Source organism: Python bivittatus, unplaced genomic scaffold, assembly GCF_059951505.1.
Source record: "Python bivittatus isolate LINGU-HERP-01145 unplaced genomic scaffold, Pbiv_v1 ctg000220_np1212, whole genome shotgun sequence".
NCBI lineage: Eukaryota > Metazoa > Chordata > Lepidosauria > Squamata > Pythonidae > Python > Python bivittatus.
In genome coordinates, this window is record NW_028277048.1 from 25253174 (window position 1) to 25278940 (window position 25767).

General features: G+C 37.7%; 1 protein-coding gene across 2 annotated transcripts in view; it reads left to right on the plus strand.

Annotated features, from left to right (window-relative positions):
* The window catches only part of DIP2B (DIP2 acetate--CoA ligase B (putative)), a 196423-nt gene that overhangs the window by 68374 nt on the left and 102282 nt on the right, over positions 1–25767 (plus strand). For both annotated transcript variants that reach the window (XM_088138184.1, XM_088138185.1), the window contains one exon: positions 14495–14566. In XM_088138184.1, the coding sequence (XP_087994310.1) occupies positions 14495–14566 (72 nt within the window). The remainder of the gene's footprint in view (positions 1–14494; positions 14567–25767) is intronic.

The window sequence follows — 25767 nt, forward strand, 5'->3', positions numbered from 1 at the left end:
GCTACGTTTCTCCTGACATATCCTATCCTCACTTCCATATAATGAAGTGGGCAGAAACACACTCTTATACACAGGTATTTTCACTTTCAGAAACTCTGTGGCATTCTCATATAATTCTTACTTTGCTTTGAGTAGCTTCCACATCCTCTTTCCTTATGTCTACTTTCCATTCAGTCTACTGGGAGATTCACCTGTTTTCTGATACTTTTTTCATTTTTTTTCCTTCCTGCACTTCTATTTTCATTTCTTTCCTTTTCTATGTCCATTTTATTTATCGATTTATTTACAGGGACTTCAATAATTTCCCCAAGATCAACTCTACACTACTAAAAAATGTTTTTTCTCACATTCAGCACCTCTCATCAGCCTTGTATCATTCACTAACTCTCTCAGTTTTTCATGATAATCAAATCAGTCAGGCTTTTAGATTTATATTTGGTATTTTCAATGAGTACGTATGGATACACTAATGCTTAAGTTATGCATTTAAAATACAGGTAGTCCTCACTTAACAATGGTATTGAGACTGGAATTTCCATTGCTAAGTGATGCGGTCGTGAAGCTCAATGTCATGTGACCGCATCGCTTTGCAACGGCAATCCCAGCACTCCCCATTGCCACTAAGTGAGGATTGCAGGTCATTAAGCCAGTCTCAGGCAGCTGGCAAGCAGGTGGTTGGCAGGTAAGTGGCTGCTTCTGGGCAACGGAAAGTGTGCGGGTGGCACCTCCCCCCCAGCATGCTCTTGCTATTCTATGCAAGCTATGAACTCTGTGCAAATTAGGAACTCTAATCTGCAGACTACCTTGCTAGTCAGTATGCTTGCATCATTTCAAATAGGAGGTATGTGCAGTGTACCAACATATACTCAGGACAACTTCATTTCTTCTTTGCTTTTTTTCTTCTCCCTTTTTTTTCTTGGAAAAAAAATGGTTTTTGTATCCCTATGGTACAGTGGAGGATAAAAGCAAGAGTAAAACTATTTTGGTTTCCTTTAGTATATTTGTTCCTGCCTGTTTCTCATAAATGGCCAAAATGAAGGGATTTACACTCCTAAAATATATTTTTAATTTACATTTTTAGACTTCACTAACATGTACTGATTGCCAGTTTGGTATAGTGGTTAAGGTGCTGGCTTAGAAACCAGGAGACTGTGAGTTCTAGGCTTCTTTTACTCATGAAAGCCGGCTGGGTGACTTTGGGCCAGTCACTGCCTCTCAGACCAACCCACCTCACCGGGTTGTTGTTGTGGATAAAATAGGAGGTAGGAGTAATAGGTATGTTTGCCACTTTGAGTTGATCAAATATAAAAAAGGGTGGGATAAAAATATGATTATTTTTATCCCACTCTTTTATCCCCTGTAATAAAAAATAATTTTAATTTTATTTTCAGTTTTATACAAAAAAAACATGTGTAATATATCTTACAAGATAAGAAGATGATTGTATGTCTATAAAGGGTGCTAAAAACGTGTATTTTCTACATATCATATTTTCCCCAAATGTATGTCCCTGTACCTCCCAAACCAAAATCCCTGAGGTTTCTTTCTTCAAAATTTCTGGAACAGTTGTAGCAGTTTCTGGACAATTAAAACCATTGTAATTGTCTGGAGAAGGGGCTGAAAGTTGGAGGCTATTCTTTGATTGGATAGATTTGATTAATTGCAAGCTGGTTTGGAATGTAGGAGGGTTTTTTTGGAGGAAAGGTGCTTAAATTGATTTGAGGGTACAGTTTAAAAGTCTAAATGCATTGGTTGTTTTCATGGTTAACTTGTATCTAGAGGGTCTTCTGATGAACTGTTTCTGGATAGCCTGGCACAGATAGGAAGATCTTGTTCCTACCTGAATGGTCACTGCTATTCTACCATCTGAACTTTGACCTGAGGAACCATACAACACTCTTTGTTCTGCATGCTTTTAAACATATATATGCAGCTGCTAAATAGATTATGTCAGTCTGGAATGCAGTATCACCAGTCTGCTCAAGAGGTTCTTACATTTGGAGTGGTACCACCAATTTTATCTGTCTTATATGGTTACATTAAAAAAATGCTGTGCAATTAGTAAATAAATCTGTCTATCTTATGTGCTTGCAGGTAATGCGAGAGTGTTGTATCTTTAGATTAGAAAGATTTTATGTTTACAATAAGGTTTCAACACTATTTAAAAAAAAAAAAACAAGCTTAAAGGAGTGTCCAAGACAGAAACCTAGTGGTTGCTTATCCTTACACATTATACTGTACAATCTGTTGTATCTATGCATGTGTGGCTGCTTAAGTGTTGTTACAGTGACATGTTTGAAAGCCCCTGCAAAACTAAACATAACTTCTAGTCATTCAGTGCAAGGAGCAAGCAACCAACCCTATATAGAACTATTTTCTTAGTATAAAAAAGGGAAAAGTTAGGCTAAAGCCTCCTGCCTCATGAAGACACATACAGGTAGTCCTTGTTTAACATCCACTCATTCAGCAACTGTTCAAAGTTATGAAGGTGCTGAATTAGGGGGACTTATGACCAGTCCTTGTAATTGTAGCTGTCACGGCATACCCATGGTCACGTGATTGCAATTTGAGTGCTTGGCGGCCAGCTCACAATTACAATGATTGCAGTGTCCCACAGTCACATGATTGCCATTTGTGACCTTCACTGCCAGCTTCCGACAAGCAAAGCTGAAGCTGGAAGGAGGTTGCAAATGGCACTCACATGACCACAGGATGCTGCGACTGCATGGGATTCGCCTAATGACTGCAACTGGAACTGCCATCATAAGTTGGCGCAGTCACATGATGGCATGCTTTATGACCATTTAACTTAGCAACGAAGTTTTGTATACAAAGCTTGTACTGAAAAAGTTTGGTATTAGCTTGCTTTCCCCTTCATTTGGAAACTGTAGCTCAGGAGCTTCCCGGTATGGCAAACTGAAGACGGTTCTGTGAAAGCTCTCAGGATCCTCTCTGGATAAAGAGAGAACAGGAGATTGCCCACATATGCTCCAAACACCTGCTTCCCACAAGGAGACCACAGGACAGTGGCTTTATGCGGGTTTGAGTACCAGGAGATGACAGGATTAGCTATCTTGCTCGCAACTACAGCAGAGACTTTTAAAGGACACTAAGTTTGCAAACCTCACTTTCTAATCACTTTTGGAAATTGCTCATTAAGTACTATTATGCAATTAGAGATCTTTGGAATGACAGGTTTGAAAACGCAGGGTGAGTCTGCCTTTAATCCTGAACAAAAGAAAATTTTAATCATAAGCTTAAGAATTTAAAGAATCTGAAATAATCAGCAAAAAGCTAAATAAGATTTTGATCTTAGAAAGTTATAAACAGACTAAGGGTCCAGATCAAATTGGAATATTGAAACCTTTACAATAAGATTTTGGAATTAATTATAAAATACAAATAGCTTCTCATGGGAAATAGATCCTGTTTTGGTTTTTACAAGACATAACATTGATAAATAATTTCATGATTTCAAAAACTGGACACTAGAGAGGACTAAAGATTTTAGGTAGAGGAAAGATATACAGACCTGCAAGATGGTGCAACACATTATGACAGTAAAAATACTGAAGGAGACTTTTGAAGAATGGAATCAGAAAATAGCCACAGTATCAACAATGTCAGTAACTATGTTTGCTTCTATGGATAGACTATGTCTAAAAGATATTATTGAAGAAATGTCAGATGTAGAACAAATTTTATCTGACAAGATAGAGATGGTATCAGAAATGGATTTACAGCTGACAGGCCAAGAGAATGATTTAGAAAAGGATATTTCACTGGATGTATAAAAGAAACTGGCTGAGGTTTTAAAATTTAAAAGGGAAATACACACCAAGAGAGTGGCCTGGATAATTTTTTCCGACTGGATTTACAAAGGAGGCTTGTTAAAGTCTTGAAGAACTCTGTGCAATTGGACAAAGAAGAAATGAAAAGAAATCAAATCCTACAACAATATTTGAATGAACTAAAGATTAATACTGTTAGAAGTAAAAGGAAGGAATATAAAGTTGGTTTATTTGTTCAAGGTTAAAATAAGATATGTTGTTACTTCTGGCTACCCTTTTATGGACATTCTGCTGACCCCAAGACTGAAAAGATAATTTGGGATTTGTGTATAGGTAAGAGATGGAATATGGCATGAAAAGATAAATGTTTGTAACTTTAGAGGGGGTGAAGAGTTACTAAATTCATTTATACTTGTGAATGAAGGTTGGAAGTCACTTTTTTATATATTTCTTTTCTCTTTATTCTTTTCTCTTTTTCTTTTCTTTTTTCTTGCACTTTTTACTCCTCTTTATTCTCTTTTCTTTCATTAAGTTTAGTTTGTATTAGATTTTACTATTATAATAAAAATTCTTAATAAAAATTATACATTAAAAAAAGGGAAACTTTAGCTCAGGGGCAGGGAAAATTGGTATTCAGACTTTTGATATGATTTAGAAAATTTTCTAACAGTACTTAATAAGAGCCATCTGCAACAAAATTGTCACAGCAAAAATTTACAGCAGTCTGCAGAAATAGCTGTCTTTCCAAGGAAGGAAAGAAGCTTAATCACAGTGGGATGGTCAACTGATTATTAATATTAATAATAATAATAATAAATATAGCCATCCACTCCAGTGGACTCTGGGCAACTTAAAAAACATAATACTAAATTAAAACAAGTAAAAACATAAACAGCCAGATTAAAAACAGCCACTAAAACTAAGCACAACAGCCCACCCCCCAAACACATTAACTCTAGGCCTGGGACCAAAGCCAGGTTTAAAGGCTTTTTGGAATCCCAGGAGAGAGAATGCCATCTGTATCTCTGGCGGGTGGGGATGCTGTTGGAGAGAGTGGGGACTGTGACAGAGAAGGTGTGCTTCCTAGGTCCTATAAGATGACAATCTGTAATAGAAGGGGCCTGGACTGTATCTACATTGCCCAAATATACCAGGCGGTCAGAAGCAATGGGAGAAAGGCAGTCCCTCAGGAAACCAGGTTCTATATAACGAAAGGCTTTAATTTAACAACCAGCATTTTGAATTGCACCCAGAAGCTTGCATAGTAGAGGTGACACAGGGGCGCAATGAGAACTGCCCACCACTGCTCACACCACTGCATTTTGAACCAACTGTAGCTTCCAGATGGTATTCAAGGACAACCTCACGTAAAGCATATTGTAATAGTCCAGTCATGAGATGACCAGGGTGTGAATGTATGCCTGCAAGGCCTCCCTACTAATAAGTAAAACAGGTACTGATGCTGTCCTTGATGCTCCATCTGACCCAAAAGAACAAAAATGGAGTGCCCAGGATGAGCAAACTATCTCTCCCCGCTCCCTTTCCCCGAAACATGCCCACTTGCTTCCCTAAGTAAGAGGTCAGTGAAAATGAATCTGCCCTGATTTTTTTTTTTTTGGTCTAATCTGTGTCAAAGATGGTGGTGGGAAAACAAATGCTTTCATGCACATGTTAGTTCTGTTTACCTGCCCTCATACTAGTTTTCAAATACTGCTGATGAACTTATTTTTTATATTGCAAGCTTATTTCAGTTCTGTGGTTATTGGATACTTAAGAGTTTCCCTTTCTTATGACAATATTGTTTCACCTCTTTCTTCCCTCCTCTATACTTCTAGAAATTCACCACTATGTGCATTGTGGTTCTTGAATTTAATCAAGTGCAGTATCTTGGTAATGTTATTGACAAAGCACATCTGATAACCTTTCATTTAGAGCAGTGTTTCTCAACCTTAGCGACTTTTAAGATATGTGGACTTCAACTCCCAGAATTCCCCAGCCAGCATACCTTAAAGTTGCTAAGGTTGAGAAACACTGATTTAGAGCAAGGGTACACAACCTGTTTATTCTCAGAGTCCACATCATGTGCATCAGGTGCCACATGTTTGCAAACTTACCACCTTCTCTGTCACGCTTACCATGAGAGGCTTTGTTCTCAAGCCCTGGAACCCTGTACAGACCTCTACTTTTCTGCCACTGGAAAAAATAGTATTCATCAACTGTTTGGAAGGAGAAAGAGGTGTTGTCTAGTTGTTGGTTCTGGGTTCCCATTATAGTAAAAAGTAATGACATTCAGCAAGATCACTGGGAAGAGAAGGATGACCTTTCCTTCTTCTCTTGTAGCAGTCCTTTGTCAGAGTGGGAAAACGCTTCACAGAAGCTCACTAGAAGTTTGTTTGGTGGGCTGCTCTGGAATATTATTCCCTAAGGCCCTCTCATTCGTGGACATCTTGGCAGCCAGCTGAATGGATGGATTGTTAAAGAATGCTTGCAGACTATTTCACAGAAGAAGGGAACAATCCTACTACCCACTCTTGTGCTTACCAGGAGTACATCAACCAGCTGACTAGGAGCCTGATGGAGACAGCAGGAAGATGTATGGAAGCCAGTGCTTGGCTGCAGAGAAGGCTGCCAGGAGCTGTATGGAGATTGTGATCTGTGGGTTGCCAAACCCTGCTCCAAAGGACTGAAAACAAAAGATTCTTTTTAATTTATACCAGTATTGAGCAAGGTTCCTATTCCCTTATGTCACTCACCACACATTCTTCAAGCTTAAACAATACAGTATGGTTATATTTGCAATATCAATTTTGATATTTCTATTTTTGTTCTTTTTTATCTTAAAAATGAAAGGAGGTTAACAATTCAAGGGAAAAAAGTATTGCGCACTCAGCAGAATTAGTATCATTATACTGAATTCCATCTCCACGAGCAAACAGCCAGTCAAAAACCCAGATGAATAATTGCCTCCTACTGCTTTCACTTACATCTTCCTTGAAGAAAATAAACTTACCAGCTGGGGCTCAACTAATGCCAAAGCATTTCACAGCAGCTCTTATTTTCAAAGTTGCTTCTGGTCCTTCCAAAAATGTCTTGAGTGCACAATAAGATTCTTACTATGGAAATAGATGAACAACCCCAAAGCACTTTTCTCTAACAGGAATCCAAAACTTAAAATAATTAAGACAAGCAAGCTCATATTTCTTCTGGCTACTTTGACAGTCCTTAGTGATATATGTAATTCATTTTATATAGTTTTAAATAAAAAAATTAAATGCCTATTAGGACTAAAGTTAAAAACAGAGAAATGCAGGTAGAATGAAAATCCATAGAGGGCTGGGAAATGAAAACTAGTGGGGTATAATGACAGAGGTGTTGAATTAAGGCAGTACAGGGCCAGGTTCAAATTTACCCTTAGCCATCAAAGATCACTAGAATATCTCTCAATCCAACCTACCTCATGGGGTTGCTGTTGAACAGAAAAATCGCAGGAGAGAATGTCATCACCATATGTTCCTAGAGGAAATGTGGAATATAAATGTAATGAATAAACAAACAAGGAAATAAATCCTTATTGGTATTGAAAAAAGGCTATGCACAAACCATAACCTATTAAAATCTGAATTAGAGATCAAACAGACATTTTAAATTAGAGTCTTCATTGTCATTAAATTAAAGCTAGAAATACACTGGGTCTGCCAGCAAAAAAATTCATTGGCCTATTACTCGTTGTGTTGTTAACATTCTGTTCACATTGTCAAACCTTTAGACACTTAAGCGGTATTAGAAAATTCAGTTAAACCTTAGAGTGGAAAGTCAAACCATGAAGGAATCTGCAGTGCAACTTGAAAACTGAGAATAGCATCAAGAGAAGAAAATTTGAAATTGCATCAAGAGAAGGAAACGCAATTAAGAGATTTTTTTTAAAAAAAAAGCCAAATGAGAGGAAAAAAAGAATATAGAGGAGTTATTGTAAAATGTCACCCTTATTAAAACAAAAGTTTGGTTGGATGTATCCATACTGATTTATCATTAGTTAGAATGAACATTTATTTATGTGTATGTAAAATTCTAGCCAGCATAGTTGTTGAAAACAATTCCAAAACAGTATAGAATGTCCAGTGGTTCTTGAAAGAAATTTTACTTACCCTAGATAAAAAAAATAATTAAAAAGAAAAGCTGTATTAATCAACAAGCCTACATTTTGCGCTTCAACGAAACAGTGATGCATGAGGCAGTACATCAGTCATTCTTAACCTGCTGCTCTCTAGAGGGCTAGCTGAACCCGGGAAAGCAAACTCCATGCAGCTACTCTGTCTGAGTAACGTGAGAGGGCAGATTGGTCTCCTCCTTCCCATGATTGTCTTCCTTTGAAGCAGGGAAGGCAGCTTTCCATTGGCCCTTGGAGGACAGTCACCAAAATGTGCTGTCCTTCAGTTCTCCATCCTTTAAGCCAGTCAGTTGTGTCTGTAAAGACCAAGGTCACTTCTTTATCAATATGTCATCCAATAATGTGATACTTTCATGAGATGTCAGTACCCTTTGGCGATTTATCAAGTTCGATCAGTAATACATGACTATGGAGCCGGTAAATGCATGAATTAAGAACCAGTTAGAAACGCAGAGAGAGGGAAGTAATAGAACAGAAGTTCTTCAATACAAATACAGCTATTTTGCTACTGTATACAGAATGTCAGATTACATGAAACATTGTATTGAAAATTCCCCCTCCCCAAATTCTGATTCTCTCTAAGGGAACTGAAATCTTTGTTAACGTGTTTATTAGACTTCTATTTTGTGAGCAAAATAAAGAATTTTGCAATTTTAGTTTTAAGTGTTGTATAGTTGTCATGTATAGTATATGTTATTCCAAAATATTTAAGCTAAAATATTTGGTAATAAAACACAATGTAATTTAGACAAATTCAAAATTTTATCTGTAAAATAGTTTTAAAATATTACAATTCAAAAAATATATTTTGCTTGCAATAGACTATGCTTTAAAGATTAAAAATAAGATAATATAAACTGTTAAATTCTGGGTGTGTTTCCATGCAACAATAAGCCAGGATTCTGGAAAATTCTTTGTAATAATCCTGTATTCATAACATGATTTGCAAATAGTGATTTGTGAGTGGTGTGTATGGCATGTTGTCTGCATTGTTCTGCCATTGAATTATATATTGAAAATCTGAAATTAATATATGAAGAATTTTGGATTTATTGAATATGGGATGGAACAAGGAAGTTTATTATTTATTTATTTATTTATTTATTTATTATTTTAAAGACAGTGAGACCATGGATTGATTATATGTTTTTGCTCTCTCCTGATGAATTGCCTTACTGATGTAACAACAAGATTGATCATCTTTACTTCGTGAGGTCAAGGTTAATGCTATGTTTAAAAATCAGGCTGCTTTCTATGTGTTTGGTAATATTTTTTTGTTTTTATCTTTTTTCCTGCTTCTGTTTTTATTGATTTGTATTTTTTCCTCTATTTCTTATATTACAACGAATAAGAAATATAGAAAAGCAGATCAGCTGCATATGCATTATTAATTTGAAAATAATCATATTTGTATAAATTTAGTAAAATTGGGAAAATGTAGTATACCAGCTGATAATTTCTGTTGTGATTGTTTTAAAGTGATCTTGATTCTAAATTTTCTGTCATTACCTGTGAAAATTTGGTCAGATTCTGAAAAATCCTTGGATAAATAATAATAGAAAAAAAATGTGGACTTAGGCATTCATAGCTTGTTTCCAGAGCAGGAAAAGGCTTCAGTTATACAGTGGTACCTCGGGTCACGAACTTAATTCGTTCCGCAACTCTGGTCGTGACCTGAATTGGTCACGACCCGAATCAAATTTTCCCATAAGGTTCAATGTAAATACGGTTAATCCGTTCTGACCCCTACGAATTTGGTCGCCAACCGATTTTGGTCGCGACCCGAATCAAATTTTCCCATAAGGTTCAATGTAATTACGGTTAATCCATTCTGTCCCCTATGAATTTGGTTGCCAACCGATTTTGGTCACGAGTCGAATCAAATTTTCCCATAAAGTTCAATGTAATTACGGTTAATCCGTTCTGAACCATATGTATTTTTTTTTTTAAACCACAAAAATATGACACAAAGTACAGTACAGTACACTATGAAGAGAGAGAACGCTAACCTTGCTTGAGGCGTGGAAGACAGGAAGGCGGGTAGGGAGGCAGTTATTGTTTGGAGGGAGAGTCCCCCTCCCTACAGGAAGCCACGACCACGTGTCACAGCAGGGAAAATGGCCGCGGGTCATGTTCATCACCCGATGCGGAGTTCGCGAATGGAAGCAAAATTTTGCGAACGGTGCTGTTCGTGACCCGAATTGGTCATGAACAGAAGCGTTCATGACCCGAGGTACCACTGTATCTCTAATCTAATTTAGATTCTTTATCTCTAATCTAAATGACAATCACACATGCATTGAAAAACGACATCTCAGTTTCTCAGATTTTAATACTAGTCCATTTATGTTGCACAGACCCTTTTTAGAATACTCTGTAAAAAAATACTTTGTTAAAGACATTGGAAATGAAGAGGGCTATTTTTGAGAATTTTTTAAAATAAATTTTATTCTGTAAATACATTTGTATGATTGCTAATGACTTCATAACAGGTGTTTTCATGCAGTTCCAGTATTACTTAAATGTTATTTTTCTTGAACATACCCACAGCAACCTCAATTGACATTCCAGCCAGAATGAAACCAATAGGCTGGCTTTAAATGGCCAGAACAATCTATTGTCTTCCAGTTTGTGTATGTACTTTTTTCCACAGAGATATTTAGTTTTTTTATACATGATCCTGCACATTCAAATGTGACTTTGATTTTTAAAAGGGATAAAAGGCCATCTAACTGTGTTTATCCCCTCCTTTACTAAATCCTTCCCATATACTCTTGGGACTTCACAACCTTTATTCTTTGCGGGTCAGTGATTGTCTTATAAATGAAGAAAAAATTTAGACTTCATGTAGAATAGTGTCTGTAGAAATATTGTTGATAAATATTTCATTTGAATTCTTACATGTTGCCTATTTTGTGAGGATTGAGGAGGGTTTAAAATAAGCGATAGTTCTGATGTTTTCATTTAGGATTTGAGAGCTGATTTACAAAATACTGTGGGATGTTCCAGACTCTTTGTAGGATATATATAAATCAAGTGTAGGTAAAGAAATGAATGGAAGCTGAGACACTGTAGAAATGTGATGTAGATTATAGAAAATATTCTGTTGGTAACTGCTTTGAGCCAAACAACACAGAAATTACACAAAACAGTTATAAGAAGTATTATTTTGAAATGCCCTTTTAAAAAAAAAAAAAAGAATAATCCTATGGAAAGAGTTCAAGAAGTATGGCCCAGTAAGATGTTGGTATAACTCTTAAGGTTCCCTGCCTCTGTACCTTCTTGTAAAGGCATTTAGTGACAACCAAATGAATTGCTGTTATTCTTTTCTTAATTTAAAAATGAATAAAGTTATAAGGATGGTTGGATGGACAGACAGAAGGACATAGCAGTGTTTTATAATACAGTGGAACCTCGGGTTACGAACGCTTCTGTTAACGAACTTTTTGGGTTACGACCAGCTCTGGCCACAAAATTTTGCTTCGCTTTGCAAACTCTGCCTCGTGGTACGAACAGGATATGTGGCCATTTTCCCTCCCGTGACACGATCTGTGGCCATTTTCCCGCCCGTGACACGTGGTCCGCGGCCATTTTCCGCCCGTGACACGTGGTCCGCGGCCATCTTCCCGCTCCTGATACATGGTCTGCGGCCATTTTTCCGCCCCTGACACGTCCGCGGCCATTTTTCCGCCCCTGACACGTGGTCCGTGGCCATTTTCCGCCCCTGACACGTGGTCCGTGGCCATTTTCCGCCCGTGACACGTGGTCCGCGGCCATCTTCCCGCTCCTGATACATGGTCTGCGGCCATTTTTCCGCCCCTGACACGTCCGCGGCCATTTTTCCGCCCCTGACACGTGGTCCGTGGCCATTTTCCGCCCCTGAAACGTGGTCCGTGGCCATTTTTCCGCCCTGACACGTGGTCCGTGGTCATTTTTCCGCCCCTGACACGTGGTCCGCGGCCATTTTCCGCCCAACACGTGGTCGTAGGGAGGGGGACTCTCCCTCCAAGCAATAGCCGCCTCCCTGTCCTCCACGCCAGAACGGATTAACGGTAATTACATTGAACCTTATGGGAAAATTTGCTTCGGGTTGCGACCAATTTGGGTCGCGACCAGAGTCGCGGAACGAATTAAGTTCGTAAACTGAGGTTCCACTGTACTTTAAATTCTAGGGGAGAAAGTAAAATTTAAAATAAAAATTAACAAAAGGAATACAATTAGAAGTGGTTCACCTGGTTTTTGGACACAGTCTTCAACGTAATGTAATGGCTGGGGTGGTCCTCAAGCTCTAAAATCATAATAATCAGACTGTAAATTCTGAAAATCATACTTCAGCAGATCTGGAGGGAGACCGAACTGGGGGTGGCTAAGTTAGAAAAGGATTGTAAAATAAAGCTCTGTTCCCTACTATCCCAACTGTGTGTGGTTAAAGTTAATAGACTTTCCTGTGTCCTGCTTCCTCAATATACTTTATGCCAGTAGGCTTCCACAATGATACTGATGTGGCTTCAAGACCCTGAAGATGACTTCAAGCCAGTACTAAATGTTGTCTTGAGGTTGCTATCTAGAATATGTAACACTAATTCTAGAGGAATTGCAGTGACTGCAGTTGCCAAGTATAGATTAAGATTTTAGAATTACAGGAGGTAATGATTGGAAGGGTCTTTGGAAGTTAATTCCTGTACCGTAATTCATTACTTTTGCCATTTAAGGTCTTAAACTGTTTAAGTCTCCAATACTTTTGAAGCAGCATCTCTATCAGCAATGTATTTGCCTGGGGAGAGGAGCTCTCTTCAATGCCCCTCAGCTTGGAAAAGTGTATTATGTAGTTATATGGGAACAGGGTCCCCCCTGTTGAGGTGTTTAACATCAGAATGCCCTTATCCTGGAGACCCAGCTGTTTGCTGTTTAGCCCCAGATGAAGCCCTCTTTTTATTAATTCAGTCAGGTCTCAACAACCACATTTTGTTTTTTCTCTGTCGTCCCTTGAGAAAATCAGTGCATCTCTATTTATTATGGTAATTGTTTTAATCTTTTAAAGTATTGTTTTAATTGTGTGTCATTGTTTTATTATATTTTATGGATTGTAATGTTCCCTGAGATCTGAGTATGTAGATTTTAAATACTTTAATAAATAGAAAATATGTCATCTGTAAAAGGTAGTATAAGCTCAGGAAATAACTATTATGTAGGGTTTACACAATAGAAGGAAGACCTGCTGTGGTGTTTTGGGCATAGCATGATGCAGACCCATCCCAAAGTTGATTTTTTGCTACAAACCACAATTCGAAGACAAAGTTCATTAATTTATGAATTATGCTGTGTTATGTCTCCGTCTAGAATCCTAATTTATTACTGGTTTGGTTTGTACTCTCTTTCTTCTGAGCATTGGAAAAAACTTGAAAAAGAAAACCAGGGATTTTCCAGTTTTTCTTGATTGCTTTTCTTGTCTGTAATATTTGAGATGAAAAGATGTGGACAACATTCTGATCGCAGATGCTGTGTTGGAAAACTTTTGAGACTTGGGTTTTGTACTCATTGAAAAAGGTGTGTAAGCATTATACTGAAAAGACTACAGTACAGAAGCAATATCTTTGCCACAAATCTAGGTATCTAGATTCAGTTTCCATTAGAATGGTGGCCATGCCCAAGTTTTTCCTTTACAGTAGATGGCTTACAAATAATCCTTTTGTGGTACAGTAAAAAAATAATGACGACAGCTGCAGAGACAATTCAGTTATTTCTGGACTTCCTGCTTTTTCTCTTCTGTCTTAATCCTTTCATGTTTTAACATTTTCCCTACCATTCTGTAGAGCAAGACAGAGATGGCCTTGAAGAAGGTATCCAACAGCCATTAAGTAAATATCAGCTTGACTCTGAAAGGGAGGAGGGGGTGAGGAAGAAGCTCAAGATTTCTCTGCCTTGTTTTTTTTTTGGTGTAAGAGGTGGGAGAGAGAATCTCTGTCAGGCTGTTTGTATACCTTGCAACAATAAAGTAGAGTTATAGCAGTCCTTGTGGAGTCTGACTTGGCCTTCCTTAAGAGACCGACACATTCAGATACAATATAAGAATTTAGAATGAAAAAGGAACATCCATATGGCTCTTTCTGCATATCAAACAGATCAGTGTCACAGACCTTTATTTAATAAATTAATGATCATGTAACCTATTTTCTATATTGCTTTGTCTTCAGTGTATGTTGTATGAAATCTTCCAATGCTTGTAACTGCCATCTAGCTTGCTTTGAATAAATTAATAGTTATGAGAGATGTTAAAAATATATAATGTCAAAACAGATGAAAAATCTGTAATGTTTATGATAGTTTAAATTGTGTGGAATAGCAGTGAGTGGTTTTTAGAATAGCTTGTAATCATTCCACTTTTATATAATAATTTGAATTATACTGTTTGGTGCTAGATCATAAAACTGGTTCAGCTGACCATAGCTGCATATGTGCATGTATTGACTTTAAATCTCCTATCCTCTATTTATGATACCTTACATCTGATATTTTGCTATCTTATTTTTTTTAGGAGATATTACCCAGAAGGGATATGAGAAGAAAAGAGCAAAATTGTTGGCTCCGTACTTTCCACAGACTCAAGGTAGGCCTTTTGTGATGCTAGAGATGCTCTTGTCATAAATAACATTATTAGTTAGGGATTAAAACCATAGGCATCCATTATAAGGCATAATACCAAAATGCAGTATGATGACATCATTGCATACATGATTTATTATGTATTTACTTTATTAAATTTATATGGCTACCGAACTCTATAATAACTCTGGGTGGAGTACAATGAAAACAATAATAAAATACAGATTAAAAAACCCAAAATGTCCAGAAGAAAACCATTCTAAAGAGTAAAATACACTGAACCCATCACTCACTCCAACACAAGGACTAGGGGAAGACTTGGTTTTCAGGGCTCTGTTAAATACAGTCAGGGTGTTGTTGTTGTTCAGTCGTTAAGTTGTGTCCGACTCTTTGTGACCCCATGAACCATATTGCGCCAGGCCTTCCTGTCCTTCACTGCCTCCCTGAGTTTGCTCAGTTTCATGCTCATTGCTTCAGTGATGCTATCTAGCCATCTCATCCTCTGCCGTCCCCTTCTCCCTTCAATCTTTCCCAGCATCAGGGTCTTTTCCAAAGACTCCTCTCTTCGCATTAGGTGACCAAAGTATCTGAGCTTGAGCTTCATTATCAGTCCTTCCAATGAGCAATCAGGGTTGATTTCCTTTAAGATTGACTGGTTTGACCTCCTAGCAGTCCAGGGGACTCTTAAGAGTCTTCTCCAGCACCACAGTTCAAAGGCATCAATTCTTCGGTGCTCAGCCTTCTTTATGGTCCAGCTCTCACAGCCATACATTACTACTGGAAAAACCATAGCTTTGACTATGCGGATCTTTGTCGGCAAGGTGGTGTCTCTGCTTTTTAATATGCTGTCTAGGTTTGCCATAGCTTTCCTCCCAAGGAGCAAGCGTCTTTTAATTTCATGGCTGCAGTCTCCGTCTGCAGTGATCTTGGAGCCCAAATAAATGAAGTCTGTGACTGCTTCCATTTCTGCCCCTTCTATTTGCCAGGAATTGATGGGTCCAGATGCCATGATCTTAGTTTTTTTAATGTTGAGTTTCAAGCCAGCTTTCGCACTCTCCTCTTTCACCCTCATCAACAGGCTCTTTAGTTCTTCACTTTCTGCCATTAGGGTGGTATCATCTGCATATCTGAGGTTGTTGATGTCAGGGTGGGGCCAGACAAATCTCAGGGGTTGCTGTTCCATAGGGCAGATTCTGCAAAGAGAAGTCACACTTCCTCGGTCCCATCAGATGGCACTGTTTAATGAATGACCACTTTGGAGCATTCCCACTCTGCCCAATCATACTGGCTGGGAAGATACTACAGAAAACGGGCAATCCTTCAGATAATCATATCCTATGTATTATGGACAATAACCAGTACTGTACCATGAATTGCATCTAGAAACCTACTGGTAACCAGTGCAGCTCTCAGAGCAAAGGTGGTACATGGATATTATGTGACATACTCATAATTAATTATATAGCTGCATTCTGGACTAGTTGCAGCTTCTGAGTGGTTTTCAAGGGCAGCCTCATGTAGAAGGCATTGCAAAAGTCCATGCGTGAGGTGACCAAAGCATGAGTGAGTGAAGGGCCTGAAGATAGGGGTGAAATTGGTGCACAAGATGGAGCTGTGTGAAGACCTTGTTAGCCACAGCTGCCATCTGCTCCTCAAATCTGTGAATCCAAAAAGACCCTCAAATTGTGCACCAATCCTAAAGGAGGAAATGCAACCCTTTTCAGGAGAAAAGATGAAATATCCCTGGACTCAGGGGGTCTAAAACTCCACAACCACTCAGTCTTGTCAAGGTTGAGCTTGATCCTGTTTCTCCCCCTCTAGGCCCCCATAGCCTCCAGATACTCAAACAAGACCTTGCTAGCATTGCCTGGATAGTTTGGGTTGAGCTGTACAACAGTCTGGGTATTATCTGCATGTTGATAATGCCTAATCCCAAACTGACGGATAATCCACTGGCCTCAAATAGGTATTAAACAAGAGTGAGAGCATAGAGTCCCGAGGCACCTCACACACTAGGGGCTTCAGATTTAATCTCTTCCCTCCTGTCAATACTAACTGACCCAACCATAGAGAAAGGAGAACCACCACAACACCTTACTGCCTACTCTTAATCCCCAGAGGCAGGCCAGAAGGATTCCTATCTAAGTCTCAATTCCTCCAGAGGTCATCAACAAGTGCAGTCATTGCTGTCTCAGTACTGTGTTCAGGCCTGAACCCTGACTGAAAGGGGTCCAGGGCCCTCTGTCTAATGAGATTAACCCCCTCATCAGCAACCTTTCCTAAAAAGAAAAGACTGGAGACTGGACAAAAATTGTCCAGCACATTGGGTCTAGCAAAGGCCTCTTACGGAGGGATGCATCACTCTTTCCTTCAAAGCTGCAGGGACCACTCCCTTCCTCAGCAAAGCAGATAATATGGCATGGGCCCAGTCACATGTCACATCCTGGGTAGCCTTCTCCAACCAGGATGGATTTAATAAACAGGTGGTCAGGTTAGCAGGCCCAAAGATCCAGTACTTCCTCAGGAGTTACAGGCTTATACTCATCCTAGCTAACCACATTAGACCTTGCTTCCATCATCTCCCTAGTACATGTGCAGTTGGAGTCCTACTCCAAGCAAATTCAAGTGACATTATCTGCCAGATGCCTAGAATATTCCTCAAAGTGGCCCCTGCAGGAGGCCCTATAACTCATCTATCTCCAGCAGAGCTACTGGAGAGCTACTGGAGAACATCTGTGAGTGTGATAAAAGTGGAAAAAATTTTGTTTTGACAAAAATTTATTTTGTCAGTCTCTGTCACCAGACTGTAATCCCTAATATGGGCTTTTACCTGTACTTGGTCAGATTCACTCTTCATCTTCCTTCACTGTTGCTCTAGGCGTTTATTCTGGTATTTTATCTCCCTAAATTGCTCAGAAAACTAAGGAACACCTTGGGATTAATATACAGTGAGAAGCCACATAGGAGCAATCTGGTTTAAGGCCTGTCATATCCTGATTCCAAGCAGTGACCAAGGCCACAGCTGAACCACTGATCAGATCCTTGGGAAAACCCAAGCTCCCTCTGGAATCCATCAGTGTCCATTAGTTATCTGGGATGGATTGATCTAATAGGTCTTGCCTCCTAGTCTGTGACCTCCAACATGTGTTGGGTTCTCAATTACTTGGATAAGGTCCATGATTGCCGTGGTGGGTATGAACTTCTGAGCTGTCCCAGACTCATTGCCATCCAAGCGAAGATTGAACTATCCAAAGACTTCGTGACTTCTGACGCAAATATATAAATTACATTATTTTTGTCATGATGTCATAAGACAAGTTATCCTTTTCCCTCTTATAGATACTCATGTTTAAGGCCCAATAGTCTCAGAATTTCTCATAGAGATGGACACATTCCAAAGATATTGTGCTAATGAAAATGCAAAGGGAAGGAATCAGGGAAATTACATTGAAGAGCAGCTACACAGCATTGCCCTGTTTATACTGATTTAACACAAGTAGTCAAATATGACTACTGTCAAAGCTCAATAGGCAGCATGGATGTATGTATGGATAGACACATAGATTCAGGTTCTCTCTGTTGTCACTGTCTTTCAGCCGAATCTACTAGTATGAGCTAAGATGATAAAATAATGGATGAACAATGTATGCTAAAATACAGTGTTAGAAAAACTTGTATAGAAATGTATACATATCGTAGTTTTTAAAAAGCAAATATGTAAATAAGATATGAAAGAAGTAGAGCAGTGGGAAATAAGAAAGGAAGGTTAGATTAGTATTTGCTTGCTATGTTATTTGTAGTTTTTATATACAGTACTGTGCAAAAGTTTTAGGCAGGTGGGAAAAAATGCTGTAAAGAATGCTTTCAAAAATATATATTGTAATTGTTTATGTTTATCAATTTACAAAATGCAAAGTGAACAAACAGAAGAAAAGCCCAAATCAAATCAATATTTGGTGTGACCACCCTTTGCCTTCAAAACAGCATCAATTCTTCTAGGTACGCTTGCACACAGTTTTTGAAGGAACTTGGCAGGTAGGTTGTTCCAAACATCTTGGAGAACTAACTACAGATCTCCTGTGGATGTAGGCTGCCTCAAATCCTTCTGGCTCTTCATGTAATCCCAGAGAGACTCGATGATGTTGAGATCAGGGCTCTGTGGGGGCCAAACCATCACTTCCAGGACTCCTTGTTCTTCTTTATGCTGAAGATAGTTCTTCACGACATTGGCTGTATGTTTGGGGTTGTTGTGCTGCTGCATAATAAATTTGGGGCCAATCACACACCTCCCTGATGGTATGGCATGATGGATAAGTATCTACGTGTATTTCTCAGCATTAAGGACACCATTGATCCTGACCAAATCTCCAACTCCATTTGCAGAAATGCAGCCCCAAACTTGCAAGGAACCTCCACCATGCTTCACTGTTGCCAGCAGATACTCATTATTGTACTGCTCTCCAGCCCTTCGGTGAACAAATTGCCTCCTGCTACAGCCAAATCTTTCAAATTTGGACTCAGTCCAGAGCACCTGCTGCCATTTTTCTGCACCCCATTTCATATGTTTTTGTGCATAGTTGAGTTGCTTAGCCTTGTTTCCATGTTGGAGTTATGGCTTTTTGGCCGTGATTCTTCCATGAAGAGCACTTCTGGCCAGACTTCTCCAGGCAGTAGATGGGTGTACCTGGGTCCCACTGGTTTCCACCAGTTCTGTGCTGATGGCACTGCTGGACATCTTCCGATGTCGAAGGGAAGTAAGCTTGATGTGTCTTCCATCTGCTGCATTAAGTTTCCTTGGTCGACTACTGCGTCTCCGGTCCTCAGTGTTGCCCGTTTCTTTGTGCTTCTTCAGAAGAGCTTGAACAGCACATCTTGAAACCCCAGTCTGCTTTGAAATTGTTGCCTGGGAGAGACCTTGCTGATGCAGTCTAACTACCTCGTGTCTGGTTGCTGTGCTCAGTCTTGCCATGGTGTATGACCTGTGACATGAAACTGTCTTCCACAACCTCACCTTGGTAGCAGAGTTTGGCTGTTCCTCACCCAGTTTTAAGCCTCCTACACAGCTGTTTCTGTTTCATTTAATGACTGTGTTTCAACCGACATATGAAATTGATGATCATTAGCACCTGCTTGGTATAATTGGTTAATCATACACCCGACTCTAATCCTACAAGTTCCCTGACTTTGTGCAAGTGTACAAAGCATGCAAGTGTAAGAATTGATGCTGTTTTGAAGGCAAAGGATGGTCACACCAAATATTGATTTGATTTAGATTTCTCTTCTGTTTGCTCACTTTGCATTTTGTAAATTGATAAACATAAACAATTACAGTATATATTTTTGAAAGCATTCTTAATTTACAGCATTTTTTCACACCTGCCTAAAACTTTTGCACAGTGCTGTACATCTCAGTCTTGTTCTGTTCATCTGATAAGTCAGTAGTCATGTGCTTACTTTATTCGCAATTTAAATGGAAGTATAATTTACTTCAGAGTATTCTAGAAGCAGTGGAAGATCATTGGTTCAGTTATCATAACAATAACTGTTATGGCTATTGCACACCAGAAGGAATTAGTGAAAGACTTCTTAATAAAAATAATTGCAGTATTAATACAGGTAGTCCTCATTTAGCTACTGCCTTTTTTAATGATCGTTCGCAGTCACGACAGTGATGAAAAAGTAACTTTACGACAAATCCTCATCTTTCTGACCTTTGCAGGAAAGGAAAGATCATAAGCACAGTTGCAGTTTCACTTAAGTGACCACTTTGCTTAATGACCAAGTTGCAGGTCTCAATTGTGGTTGCTAAATGAGGACTGCCTGTACTTAATTTTTTGAAAAAGTGAAATAGTCATAATAATGTACTTAGGCCATTTGATGTGGGAGGGAATTGGATATACCAAATATCCAGTGACATGCTGCAGTTAGCTGTTAGAGAAATTTATGTGAAGGAGAGTAACAGTTGAAAGGACATTGAGTGTCACTACGTCAGAAGAATTAATTTTGCTTTGTTGGCATGCATTTGAGGCAGCAGGGATCATCATTACTTTCATCAACAGAAGAAAGAACATTGCAGTTTTCATGTTATTTTATGACACAAGGACATATTTTCAAAATACCTTAAAATATGTATTTCAGGTTTTAACAAGTAAAAAAACCAAACAATACCCCAACTTCTGGTGTTCTGTGTGACATTGACAATCTCGGAAATAGCATGAAACTGGACTTTAGCTTGAAAATAGTCCTTTTCACTGATTCTAAATAATAACAAAGCTCTTTAAAAAGGAAACTTAAGGTTTAGCCTTTCTGATGCTGAGTCAATTTGCTTCTGAAACTTGTAAAAGGAAAAAAAAAACTGAGGTTATATTGAAGCATTGTTAGAATAACTAGGGCAGATGCAATGAAATCAGAAATCTTAGGGATGTATTGTATGTATAGAGGTAAGCAGTTCTGTCTGTTGTTTTCTGTGGGAATTGGGTGTGTCTAAATTACTCCCGTTAGTGCCTGAAGGTACTGAGAATGAATTTATTTCATTGCAGCCAGGCTAAAAAAAAACCTGTGGGGCAAATAAATATAGTGATATGGGAATATTATACTGCTATGAGTGATATAAATGGCTTTACATTTTTCCTTGTGAAATAAGTAACCTCTTTGCTAGAAGATGTGTACCTGACACATAGAATCTCCTATACAGGAGGATTGCTCTCTTTACTAAGGTGGAGTTTACTGTTACCTTTCTTGCTCAGATGTACCTTTTGAGGAATATTTGATGGCAGACTCTCTGTTTATTTCAGTTGGAACAGATTGTACATGAGAAATGCAGGATGAGATATTTTTCATTTAGCTTTCAAACCTGAGGTATTGCCACTGACATCCATTGCTTAAAAAAAACAAAACATCCAGTGTGTTTTTTAATATGGCTGATTCTTGGTTTACTTTATTAGAAAGGAAGGGTTTACATTTTTCAGATAATGCCCAGAAAATGTGTCTTGAGTGATGATTATAACTCTTTTTTTAAATAATATTTTTATTAAAATTTTTAACTACAATAATAAAAGATAATACAAACTAAAAAGAAAAATAGAGAGAATAAAAGGTGCAAGAAAGTAAAAAAGAAAGAAAAAATAGAGAAAAGAAAAAAACTAAGAAAGCAACTTCTCACCCTCATCATGATAAGTATAAATAATTTCATTATCTCTTCACCTCCTCTTAGTTAACAGATATAAAACTCTTCATCCCCTAATTCAACTCTTAACTATAGGCAAATCCAATAAACAAGGTCTTTTTTAATCCAGCTGTCAGCAAAAAGTCCAAACAGAGCTGTAAAATAATCACATTAATTAGCAAATATAAAACTCATCATTCCATATTTCAACTCTTAAATGTAAGCAAATTCAATAAACAGCATCTTTTCTAGTCCAAATGTCAGCAAGTCCAGAAAGAACTCCCCAAAATAACAACATATCCCATTTTAATCCTGATCAAATAAGCCAACTTTCTATTCCTTCCTTTTACATAAAACAGTCTTGCTCTTTAATCCATTCAAATGATTATTATCCCTTGTCTTGAATTTCTTCAAAACTTTACAAGCTTCTTTTGTAAGTCCAGCAGGAAGAAATTATTTCAATTACTCTCTTGAATTGACATTTTTGTTTCCTTCTTAATTTTTAGAGCCTCATCTGATTTTTTTTTTTTTTTTGGTACATCCAGTGATAAATTCTTGTTCACATTGTTGGCCATAATCAAGTCAGATAAGTTTTGTTCCAAATCTTTTTCTGTAACAGCTTCTCCTGTTGTAACAGCTTTTTCTGGGAACAAGGTATTTATAAAAATAAACAACATAGCTGACATTATTGATTCAAAGTCCTGTTGCCATTCCTCAACAATATCTCTGAGCGCCATTATAAGTTGCTTATCTTGTTATATCTCCAATATCAAAAATAATTTTTCTTTCCCATGAACATTCACTTATTCTTTAAAGTTAATTTCAAAGTCTTAATATTCGAAGTAAAATATTCCATTTTCTGAGCCCTTAATCTGTTTAAAACTTTCTGTAGCCAAAACTTTGTCTTGCTTTTTGCTGTTTATTTTGAATTCTTCAAGCATAGAAAGATACAGTTTCATTTTCTTATATTAAGGATTGAAGGCACTCACTTGGTGTTCTAGCCTTGTCATTTTGAGGGTGTCTAACTTCTTTAAAGCAGTTGATAGGCAATTTCCAAACGTGGTTAGCAAAGGAAGTGCAAACTTAGTGTCCTTTGAAGGCTCTGACTGCAGTCGAGCAAGAATGGTGAATTCTCTTGTCTCCTGGTTCTTCCACTCTCCAGAGACTGCTGCCTTGCAGTCTCCTTATGAGGACCAATCATGGAGCACAACATGGGCAATCTCATGTCCTCTCTTTCTCCAGAGAGGGTAGAAGGAGCTGATCTACTCATCAGCTCCTTGTTCTTAGGTGTAATCGTCAGCTCCGCTTTTTGCAGAGCCATCTTCAGTCTGCCATTCTTCCCCACAAGTCCAATGATGATTATAACTCTTGATGTGATGGAAGGCATGAGCGAGGAGGATCGTGGCACAGAGGTCCAGGGTCATAGGGAGGGGGAGAAGAATTCCAAGCATCTTGTCAGCCCTCAGCCGGAGCGTGTGAAAGTGAAGAGAAGGGGACTGGCACCACCCTAAGGAATTCAGAGTGTTTAGTTGCTGTCATTGGGGGTTAGAGTTAGTCTGGCGAGATTCTGTCTAGTAGGTGTAAGCTAATAAAGTAACTGAACTGTTCCTGAATTGTCCCACTTAGTTTCTTGGGCTGAATTTGACACTTGATTATTTCTGCATTCTGTCCTCAAAAGTGGGCCAGTAAAAAATAATATCCAGTTTGAGTCCTTTAAGTGATAGCACTAAATGTTTGCAGCTGGAGTCCACAAAATGTATTGGTTTCCTTGAGAATTATATTTATATGGAGTGTTCTGTAAATAATAGTTGTATTATTAAACTGTACATTAAAAATAATGAATTTTCAGTTATTAGCCTATATAGAAAAAATGTCTATTGTAATGTGATATTATATGTTTTTTGATTTGATAATTTTAGCTATAAACATTTAACAAGCTTGGTGGATTTTATTTACATCTGATAAATTTAAATTGTAATGTATTCACTAGACAGGTAGATTGTATAATCATTTCTAGTAAAAGTGCATTCGTTATTTAAGAAGGTATATACTATATAATGAGTGAGACTTTTTTCAGACTATTCTTAATTTAAAAAATAGAATAATGATACTGTACTAGACATACTGTACATACAAATAAATAAATAAATAGATGGGTGGATGAAATCATTAGGACTTGCAGTTCCAGTTCAGTTAGTTGTTTATGTTTGAAAGATATTTCTGCTATAAGAAGCATAACATTTTAGATTATCTTAAACTTATTTAATCAGAGTTTACTTTCTTCAACAAATAATAATTTTAAAAATTAACTAAAATGAAGTATGCATGTTTTAAAATTATTTTATATATAAACAATATTCTGCAGATAAAAGAAGGCAATTTCAGCCAAATCAGCAGAATAAATTTAAAATATTGCTGGGTATTGAATTTAGTCCATCTGTGTTTTTCTCTTTATTCAGAATCTGGAAAAGAAAGACAAGATTTTTCTTTTCAGTTCTGAATTTTTTTCTCAATTTTGAATAAACTTCTCTAAGACTAGAAAGCACTATTTATACACCAACAGAGGAAGCTATTGCTGTTAAAAGCTAAATTGCTATTTCAGTAATTTAAGTGCCTTCTACCAGCTTACTGGTGGAACTTTCTTTAAAAAGTCACCATCAGATATTTCTTGAATAGATCACCTTTTGCTTTGAAATTTATTATAGTTAGTATTAAGGAAAATGATGATTATTGACTGTGTCATAGTCAATTCCCTTTCTTTAGTAGTTAAGGATTAACCCTTTCATTGAGAATATTGACAAGAAAATAAGTTGGAGATAATGTGCATTCCATTTACGTTTTTAATGCCTGTGGTCAACTCTGTCATTCTTGTTTTTCTATCCAAGGTTACAACCTCCTCCTTCCAAAATTATTCAGGCCACAGAAATATGGTTTAGGATAATTAACAAATGTTTAGTGTTTCTCTTTTTTAGCTCTATATTGCAAACTTTGGTCTTGGCAGTTCCACCTAGTTTTTCACAATTTGTTCATAAATTGCCATCAGTATAGGCCAATTCTTGATGCAGCACTCCTAACAGTCAATTGATGTGCTCAGTTTCACCCCTTTTTTCCATAGAGTTCCTACTGCAGAGTGATCATTATGAAAATTCATTGCAGTATTTACTGTATTCACCTTTGTTTCTGGAGCACTGAAATAATTTTGGTTGGAGTTGCATTAAATGACCACTGTAACCATAAAGTATTTGGAGACTTTTCTCTGTTTCTTCAAAATTCCTTCACATCTTGAGTATCTATAATATCATCTATGATAAAGCTGTATATTAACATTTAAATGTTTTGACAATTTGTTATAGTTTTTACTGCTGCATACCTGACGTATCCGGAATATGCTTCTTTCTTCTGTTGGTATACAGGCATATATGAATACTTGTTAATATTATTTTGCCTGTCAAAACCCAGGGTAGCTATTTTCCCCTTATATACTATTTGCACAGTTCTCAGTTCTTTATGTACCATATCCAACAATTATGTACCATATCCAGCAGTTTCCCTGCAATATAAACTCTCTTGAGTGGAGTGTATGCTGGTTGAAATGACTGAACCATATCAGTGAAGTATGTGTTCTTAACCTTATGCAGAGATTTTTTTCCATAAACAACCTGAGCATGTTCTTCATCAATTGCTTCTTGCTGTAATCTAGTAGTTTTATTAAACACTTTTTCATGCCTATTTCTGCAACTTTGGAGTTTCCTTTATCTTGTTTCAAACTATGGGTGATATATACTAAGCCTTATGTACATGAAGTGGCTGGAACATTACTGTCTGATAACTCTGAAATGGTACATGTTAGGAAATTATGACATTGAAGGTGGTGCATGTGGATCCACTTAAAGAAAGGTGTTGGTGGAATTTACTGTGTCTACCACCTGTTCAGTATTACTTAAATAAACAGGGACATTACATGAAATACCATCCTGTTTCATTTGATTGCATTCAGCTACCATAATGTAGTCATAACTATATTTGTTTAAAATGTGATC